This window comes from Ostrea edulis, chromosome 7 (assembly GCF_947568905.1).
Source record: "Ostrea edulis chromosome 7, xbOstEdul1.1, whole genome shotgun sequence".
NCBI classification, from domain to species: Eukaryota; Metazoa; Mollusca; class Bivalvia; order Ostreida; family Ostreidae; genus Ostrea; species Ostrea edulis.
Window position 1 is genome coordinate 35,250,434 of NC_079170.1, and position 10,257 is coordinate 35,260,690.

Here is a 10,257-nt window from a genome sequence, read left to right on the forward strand (position 1 = left end):
TTTCGTAAGTTGTAAGAACTTGTGTTCAAACCTTTTGTATATTATATATGCAATAAAATATGTTCAAACCAACCTTTTTGCTTGACAAACATCAAACTTAGTACACTGGTACATTTCAGGAGAAGATGACCCATATTGATTTTGAGGTCAAAAGTCAATTGTTGAACTGGACATAGTAATATATTGTCTCCTATATTTTAAGAATTATTTGCTTGATTGACACCAAACTTGGTACACTGGTACAGCATAAGGATGATTTTCCTTTCTTTGTCGAAGTGGCCCGAGTAACTACATTTTCGCGCTGATTATCAATGTTTAGGTTTTTCATTAGATCCACCTATGAGATCTCGCGATAACAAGCATGGCGGAGCAGACGAAGAGTTTTACATGCTGTACATTATATTTAACGAAAAACACCTTTATTAGACATGCCCGAGCACAAAGTTGGTACTCCTTTTGGTGTAAACAACATTTGGGACTAATACACAGAGTTTATTATCGGTTATTCATAAAATTATTTTGCACCATTACGGAGATCCTATGGAATTGTAGCCCTATCCCAAAAACGTCAGAATAAAAAAAAATTGGATAGGGCTACATTATTACAGCTACATGGGGGGGCATATGTGTTTTACAAACATCTCTTGTTTCAATTTTTATTCAATTAAGCTTTAGGTATCTGGGACATCTGATTATAATCAAATGTCAATATTTCATAGCAATATATGGTAAATTCAGCTCTCTGTGTGTCATCGTCTTGATAAGGAGTAACCACCTCACTGATTTCTATTGTAGATGGTTTAGAGGGAGATTTAACTGGTACAATTGATGAAGGAAACACAGATCTCTATGTAACAAAGCCAGATAATATAGCCATTACAACTGAAAAAGGTTTGTATTTAAGGAGGGTGGATGGCATTTATTTGGTGCTTCCTTCCTAGTGATGCCAATCTCTGTATCACATGACGAATTGACAAAATTGATAATTAGAATTCTTTATCTTATAATCATAAGTTACTCATAATTTGATATTGGTTGTAACACACAGTTTGATTGGTTACTCATGATTTGATATTGGTTGTAACCCAGAGTTTGATTGGTTACTCATGATTTGATATTGGTTGTAACACACAGTTTGACTAGTTATACTCATAATTATGTCTCTCCTTCCCAGAAGGGGAACATTTGTTTTAGTATGAATTCTTCTTCTCATACAAAGTTTGTCAGGGTCATAACTTTTTTCTCTTTTGACCTAGGCCTTTGATATTTGGTATGTGTGTATACCATGATAAAACAGTGTGTTGTATGCCATTTTGATAACCTTTGACCCTTTTATGTAAAGACCAAGTAATAGAATTTTTGGGGCATTTTCTTTGTCCGAACCATAATTTTTTGTCTTGGCATCTAGGCCTTTAATATTTGGTATGTTGATATACCATGATAATTAAGACAGTATGTCGCATGTCATTTTGATGGCCTTTGACTTTGACCTTTTATGTAAAGGTCAAATAATAGATTGTTTAGGACATGTTTTTGTTGCTCAGACCATAACTATTTTGTCTTCTGACATAGGCGTGTATATAATATGGATTTATAGTGTATTGCCTTATGTAAATACTTTATCATTTTAATAATATTATTTAATTATTAGAGGATGCTTACTTTTTCTAGGCACCTGATCGCACCTCTGATGTATCTATGGGTTCGTGTTTGCTCAACTCTCTATTTTGTATTCCTTATAGGAGTTCTTCACCTTTCATGAGAGAGAGAGAGAGAGAGAGAGAGAGAGAGAGAGAGGTGGGGGGGGAGGGGGGCTTTAAAGACTGCATAAGGAAGTGCACTTTTTGGCCTCTAGATATTTTTCTTAGTCGTAATTTGAAATGAATCTTTCTGACAACAGAATTTTGGGATTATTAATTGCCATATTTTCCACCTTTATTAAGCTTAAGACAGCATGTAACCTTCTCCAGTGTTTTAATTTGGCTTTCTACAGTAAAGGATAACTCCTCCATCTTTGCTTTCTAAACAGCCAATGCATTTAAAATCCGTCTATCTAGTAAGGGAACAACACCTACAATGAATAGACAATGTTAATAAATGTAAAATTATTCAAACCTGACTTTATTTTATAAGGTTGATAAATGAACTCTGTGTCTCCTATTTAAATATGTGTAAAATGTAGAAAACCTGGCAGGATTGTGTGTAATATTTTCACCGTGAAATTATGATGAATCCATCATCATAAGACTTTGAACTCTTTCATTAACAGACAAAATGAAGTTTGTCATATGACAAGTAAGCAATATTTGATGATGTTGACTGATGGGGCTGGGAACTGTACTAGGGAGGACCAGATTAACACCCCATCACTCTTATTTTTCTTACTCATCAATATCTGGTATTATTTTGCTGTGTAATAAAACAGGTCAGCTGAGAAAACACACGTCTCTATTTTCATGCTTTTTCTTTTCTTAAGATACACTGTGTAATATGATATGGAAAACATTTTGGTAAAATGATATACCTCATAACTCCTGATCATATATCTTTTTTTTTTCTCTCCGTAAACATCAGATAATAATACATTACCCTAAAAATAATGCCATTGTCCATAGTGCTTGATAGATGCGTGATTTGTAAATAAAACACGCGAAGGTGATATGAGATAGCTCTCAGTGCTATCTAAATTATTATGTGTATTACAGGTGACATAAAATTAAAGGTTCAGGCTGATGTCGATGCTTCATTTGACCTCAGAGGGTCAGAAGTACGATTTGACAGTTCACTCTCATTTAATGATCTCAAGTTTTCTGACGATGACCCCAGATTTTTGAAAGGTATGTTTTTGTCAATTTATAAATCTGAACTTTTATATGGTTTGAATATTGTGATATTACTTTAATTTGTTGATGTATAGCAGGAATTAACAGGCTATTTCATAGTGCTATGACTGATGTGATTGGAGAAGAGAATTGATATCTAAACAGACTGTGATAAGTTCTTCGAATTTGTTTTATTTTTCTGAATTTAGGTAATCTTGGTGAGTCAACTGGTAGCGTCGCTGCAGTTACTGAAGATGGCAGCATTTCTGTAGAGGCACACGACTGGTTAAAATCACTTAACCTTGATAATAAATTGTAGGAGGTTTTACAATATGTGTTTGAGTTGTTCATACGTTTCCATAGTGATTCTAATTATCAAATCAGCCCCCAGAGTGCAAAATTAAATTAGACCTTCTTTGTAAATCTGCCAGTGGAAATGACGGTCAATACAAATTACTTTCCAGTAATCTTTTATAAGTCCACCTTTCCAAACTTTGATTATCTCACTCTGAAGACGATTTAAAAAAAAAAAAAAAAAGAAGACACTGACATTGTGAACCAGGTTTCTTTTCTATCTGTGATGTATATATGTCGAATTTACCTAGCTTCGCTTTATATTTGCCGAAAGAAAAGAATACCCATTGAAATTGAATATGTGAATTTTCCCCCATAATGTTAAAAATACCAACAGGCATGTCTATATGTCTTCGATGCTAAAGGTCATGTGATTTGCTTTTTTTTCTTTTCTTTTTTTTTCGTATTGACTAGATGAAGATCCGGGCATTAGTTAGCGCGGAAAATTGGAGCTGGTGAATTTTAGGGATGTATATACATGGAAGTTTAAACTGATCATCTGAACAACATCTGAAGTTGAGACTGGAACACCCATACGTTGTAAAAGTTTAAATTCTTTCTGAAAATTGTATTCTGTAAGTGTTGGATTGTTTTAGAATTTCTTTGAATTCATCGGAAGAATTTGAGTATTTTTTATAAGGTAATAGCATGGAACATTCTAATTGCTTGTTTAAAAAATATATCATTGTAGATTATTTTTATGATCCGCGCCCGTGCTTTTTTCTTACGAGTTCACAACCGAAGTAAGTCTGAAAAGTGTAATTTCACAGGATTTGTAATATATTCATGTATAGACCACTCGGGAAATTGCTCTTTATACGGGAATCGTAGAATTTATTCCTTTAGTAGTTCGTAGATAAGATTTTCTTTTGTGTGAATTGTCTGTGAGATCGGATTGGACATGTAACTGACGCTAATATCATTGGGCACTCTAGTGATGAAATAAGTGCAGATAATGCATTGCCAATCAGAATCGTTCTTATCAAACATTACTAAAAGACGGTATATCATCATGCCAAAAATGCCTCACGATCAAAGATGAGTTACAACCAATAGTAATGATATTCCATAGCGAGATTCTTTATTGCAATACATGTCAACGCCCTTCACCATGTTCAATAAACGCTTTTCACATTTACAATTCTTAAATTGCAATAAATCGTGTTTGGATTTCACGGAATAGAGTTGTGAAACTTCTCTGCACCACATTGCAGTTAATATATGTACATGTAACACAATTGGATGTAAATTAAATAAAAGTAACTGAGATAGATACATCGAAAATATATCTCGTAGACGTTAATAGGTTCTGTGCCCATGTAAATTAAATTGCCATATTGCTTTGGCATATTTTAATGTCAGCATGCTTGTTGTTAAGGCATGGCATTTGCATACTTGATTCAGATAAAATCCGGCCGTATCGAACTAAGCCGGGTATACCCGGCGACACGCTAAGTGACCCGGCTACAGTGCAACCTTTCTGTCGATAAACATTGGGCATAGAAAAGGTCAACACTTTTACAAATCATGCTTATTTCACCAGTGTACCTGAATTAAAAACATTTTGTAGAATAAGTCACTCTCGATACCAATGACGCAGTCTTGAAGCCGCCTGCGCCTTTCAAATTTTTACGACTCGCCCGGCGGAATGCGTGAGTATTTCCGGCTCACAATCAAGTGTGTTGCCGGTCATCGCAACTTTACCCGAGCCACGATGTGCCATATCATTATAATCAAGTTTGCTAATGGTATTTCACTGTTCAATTTGAAAATTGATCTCTGCTTTTGTACATAACCTTAGCTAACAATTTTCGACTGGATTCGTTCACTTCCGGCAAACCCAAACACGTTCGAATCAGGTGAACTATGGTTTTACTGTTGTCACGTGAACTCAGCCATGAGAAACTCCTTTCTTAAAAAAATATGTTATGAATTTAAAAGTCTAAAAATATGGGTTTGTTCATTTTAGTGGCAGTGGGGATACAATAGGAGATCAAAGTTTTATATGGGAATATACAGGAAATTAATTTAAATAATTCTTTCAAGAGTAGCAGGACCGCACTATATCAGATCCAATTCAAATGTTCCCAAGTCGTGTGGATTCAATATTTTTTTACATAGTTGGGGGCTTATTGTTTTGTCTGTCTGTCTGTCCGAAACTAACCTTGCTCATAACTCTTGAATGGTGAGTGATGGGACTTTCATATCAAATTTAAGCATTCCTTGGGACAAGACATATTCTTAGGTACCAAATTTTTTAGCCTTGTTTACCTTGTCGTTGTAGTTTGACCATCTTTTAAAATATTACCTATTCAATATCTCCTGAAGAGCTTTCATATTTTGTATATAAATTTCTTGTGGAAGACCTTTCATTTCATGATTTGTGACCCTGACCTTCTCCATAACAGCAAGGTCATGTTAGTACTTATGATATTTGGGCATCCTCATGTGTGAATTCATGTTCACTTATATCGCAACCCTTTGGAGCAATGTTGGGGCCACAATCTGGAACCAAGATTTTTCATGGGAATCTTTTTAAAATCACAGCAGTTGAACAACGGCAGGGGGCCAAGGTGACTCGGGTGAGCGATGTGGCTCATATAGGTCTCATTGTTTTTCATATGTGAGTTTTCATTACGAATCTTTGATTAAGATGAAGTAAACTGACAACGTGCGTGGGAAAAACACTGACTGCATGTCATTCAACAGTTAATACATCATTAATGATTCGAAAGTCCCCACAAAAATTATTTCGAAATAAATAAAAGACAAGAGGAAGTGAGTGCAGACATTGGTCATTACGACAAGAAAAACATTGGTATACTTTATTTTAGTGATGTAAAATGAATCTCCGATGAAAATATTAACACGTGCACTATTTATCAATTTATTTACTGTTTGGTAGCGCTGTAATAACGCACGATTACATAACAACTGCAACGTAGAAGTTTTGGTACGAAATCTGCTGACTACTTATTATTATAATTATTAAGCATTATACGTAAATTACAAAATGACAGGTTGAGGTTTACAAGTGAATGAAAGGCAGATTGATGATTAATAGGTATCAGGACTAATTGAATAGTTCTAATCTTAGGCGGAAGTAAACAGAAGACCAGGAAGTCGCGGTAACATATTCCTCACCGGTGTAAATGATGCTTATTTAAGATGAAAGTATTTTATAGTTTCATTTTAATGGTTTTATAATGAGATTCATAATTATGCATACATAATGATAGTGGTATTCATTATTGTTTTCGATGATAAATTTCAAAACGTCACTGAGAATTTCACAAACAATTTTTTATATTTTTTTTTTATAACTTTTAAGTTGAACAATAAAGAAACAGATTCTATATTTTCGGAAATAATTCGATAATAATCAAATAATTTTTATAACTACAATATATTCCTTATACATGTATACATACGGTTGATTAAATGTCGAACTATATATACAGTGTAAGCACTACCCCTTCACAACTCCACACCCCCTATCGCATATCCATTAAATCATATCAAATTATATCAATTTCTGTAAACCACTTTATTTTGTTTAATTTATTAAATGCTTTGAAAAAAGAAAAATAATGCAAATATGGAAAGAAAAAAATTCTAACTCTTACACACTGTGAAATACTTCCTGAATTTTATATCCACGTAGTCCTTGAAAAATCGACGTTCAAACATCACGTTTTGTATAAATTAATTACCGTATAGCATAAAGTTAAAGTTCATTTTATGTTACCATTTTATTATAATAAAGACATATTTCGAGGAAATTTTACGGCGTGGTTTATTTATCATACCGACAAAACTTTGGTCTGGTTTCCAACTACCTAATACGGCATGTATAGATTTAAGTCAGCGCCTCCAAACTGCACGTGGGTTTACTGTGTTCTCCCGTGTTTTTTATGTGTTAGGGACAAGATCAAAAGTTCAATGTCTGACAAAAAAATAAATTCACGTAGTTTTTACCAAGACCCCCACCCACCCACCGATCCACCCCCTTTAAAGGGACTGGTTCACGATTTTTGAAGAAAATATTTTGCATTTTTGATGTTAAACATAAAGAATATTACTCATTTAATGTTGACAACCAAACTTTTGACCTTCTGAATGCAAGAATAAAAGCAATATTTTAGCCTTAAATCTGTGTTATGTAAACAAAGACTCAAGTCTTTTATGTATACACACAAACCAGTGAAATATAAAGCATTTCAATTTTGCATATTCACAAATTTTAACTTATAGATAACACTTTCTACCCAAAGAATGCTTGAAATGTGAAAGATATTATAAACTTCGATCTATATTCATTTCTGTTTAAAATTTCGTAAACAAAATCATACCGCAATCTTTGTTTACGAAACAAATAACAAACTCTCTAAAAAAAACTCTCTGAAATGAGATTCTGTGATAATGTAAAACCTTAATTTTTATGTGAAATCTTTTTAACACATTAGACTGTAGGTTTTGATCATTAAAAGTGAAAAACAAAATTTTGGGGGAAATCGTGAATCAGTCCCTTTTAAACTAAATATGATGAATGTTGAAAATAATCGATTAACAATTAAAAACATGCGAGTATAAATAACACTCTGTATACCTTTTCTACTGTTTATTCACAAATGAACGTGTGCATTCAATCTAGTTAAAATCAGATGTCTCTAATCGTTACACCTTCGGAAGAGAAGATCTGATTTTAATTAGATTGAGTGTACATTAAAACTATTAAAGTAATCGATGTCAGATGACAATTTGAAACTTTCAGGAGTTTTTACCCCCCCCCCCACCCCTTACTATTAGAATTTAGATTTTTATTCGATATCGATCTTTTGATATCGTCCCTTATTCCCATCCACTAAAGTGTTTGATATGGTGATACGGTATTTGACATGGATCACGTACATTTCACTACGTTTTATATATAAATAACTTCAGTTCATTTGCATATTTGTTGTATGTGGAAAGAATAAAATTTTATGGTGGATTTTGGCCGTATTAAAAACACCCATTATATCTGTATTTAATGATGATTTTGAGTTCCCTAATATTTTTTCACATTAAACCACACAATATTTAGAAATGGGCAAATGACATTTCCAATTTTTGGTGTTAATTTGCGTATTGGTTTAATGTTAATTAAAGAGCAACCCAACTTCGTTCATTAATCATTCTGTCATTGCGAGCACGTGCCCGAAATCAAAGGAAATAGATGAGGTCTTAACCAAGCATCTCGGATGAAGCTTTTCCCTGATTCGCCTTAACACAAGAAAATATAATAATTTCAGAGGATGTTGTTTTTATTGTGAGAAGTGACATAAATACTTTTTAAACTAATTAATTTATTCAAATTATTTACAGATTCCTGAACATTGTAAACAATTTTTTTCGACGTAAACAAATGTACAGGTATAGTGCTATATATACAGGCGGATCCAGCGGGAGGGATGACTGCGGCGAGATGACAATGGGTAAAGTAAGCACGTGACATTTCATATACCACCAGTGCTTTAATTTTATGGCCGTGAAACATGCAAGAGCTGGGGGGTAATAATGTTGTGGCGGATCAATAATTAGGTGGTGGTGGGGTTAAATCCCCATTACGTACGGAAAAAGTATAAATTTGGGTTGCACCCCCTCTTTGAAAATTTTCTGGATCAGCGACTGTACAAAGCGATTTATTTATTTTAAAAAATTATCTCAGTTTTTAACCAACGCATTAGGTATCGTGAGAAAGGCATTATTTCATCTAGCAAATTGCAAATACTGTATACGTGATGATGTAATGAGCGTGTGATATTACTAGGAAAATAACATGTGGTTATATTTTTCATCGCTACATGCATGTACTCAATTTTGCTTTAGAAAGAAAAGAGTGCACAATCTTGTCATGTAATTTGAAAGTTAAAAATATTTCATAAAAGCGAAAATCAGATATACGAAAGCCCTGACTGAGCTGAATTTTATTTTTCGCGGTATAATGGAATTTTTTTGCGAATACAACTTTCGCGGTATATAACACGTAACTTTTGCAAATAATCGCGTAATCTTCGCGTTATATAACGCAAAATATATACGTTTTTTAAAAAGCGTAGATTTTGCTTATAAACACGAAAAGTTGGCATATACCCCATTTTATGGATTAAATGCCCTTAATATTAAAAAAAATAGCATGAAATAATTTGTTCATTACAATGAAGTAAAATAATGATAAACTTGTCCAGCTGTACTTTGTAATTTTGATATGGATATCGTTTCATATAACAAGAGCATCTTATTGACCATTGATTCCGTTTTACTTTATTTTGGAACATATTTTGTGTAATTGATTGTCATAAAGGAGAGGTCTCTCTAGACAATAAAATATGTTCAAATGAAACCAAAAGCATTTCAAATGACAAAGTTTAAAGACAGTAAAGTTACAAAGGTTTCTGTGAGATCCAAAAGAATGACAACAAAGGGACACAATCCTTAAAAGTGTTCATTCATCTTATTATCGGAAGAAAATGACTTATGTCAATAAGTGCTTTCTAGAGGCATTCTAATGCTGTTTTTTTTTTTTTTCTCAATGTTGTCAAATGAATAAAAAAAACAACATGTAGATTAAATATTACTTACTCAATAACACGGGCAATTGCATCGCTTGGGGTCGAATTTACTATATAAGGAGTACTCTTTATATAGTAAATTCGACCCCAAGCGATGCAATTGCCTGTGCTCAATAACATAATATACATGTAAATTCAGAGATTTAGTGGTTGATAATCCAATAGTTCTTTAAAATTCTGTGACATTTTATCAAAGGCTTGATTTCAATGGACGACATTTATTCCCCGTATTAAAAGCTGCTGTTAACTTAGCAACACTGGTATTAATCAATTAGAAATATAAATTCTCCTTGGCATTCAATAAAACTTTAACAGCATATTTGCCAAACATTTTGAAATATGCGTGTGTAAAATGTAGGCGTGTTAGCTTGTGTATGTAGTTCACTTACAAATACATAAACGTCAGTCTTCGTTCATTTCACTAATCACGGGTTCCTATTTTACTGTACATAAATATAGCTACCTAT

At 33.2% G+C, this 10,257-nt stretch overlaps 1 protein-coding gene across 1 annotated transcript in view; it reads left to right on the forward strand.

Moving 5' to 3' along the window:
• LOC125655798 (protein FAM185A-like) overlaps positions 1-3,153 on the forward strand; it is a 10,601-nt gene extending 7,448 nt beyond the window's left edge. The window contains exons 5-7 of the mRNA XM_048886309.2: positions 796-891; positions 2,706-2,837; positions 3,032-3,153. Of these exons, the coding sequence (XP_048742266.2) occupies positions 796-891; positions 2,706-2,837; positions 3,032-3,141 (338 nt within the window). The 3' untranslated portion in view covers positions 3,142-3,153. The remainder of the gene's footprint in view (positions 1-795; positions 892-2,705; positions 2,838-3,031) is intronic.
• Positions 3,154-10,257: the final 7,104 nt, after the last annotated feature.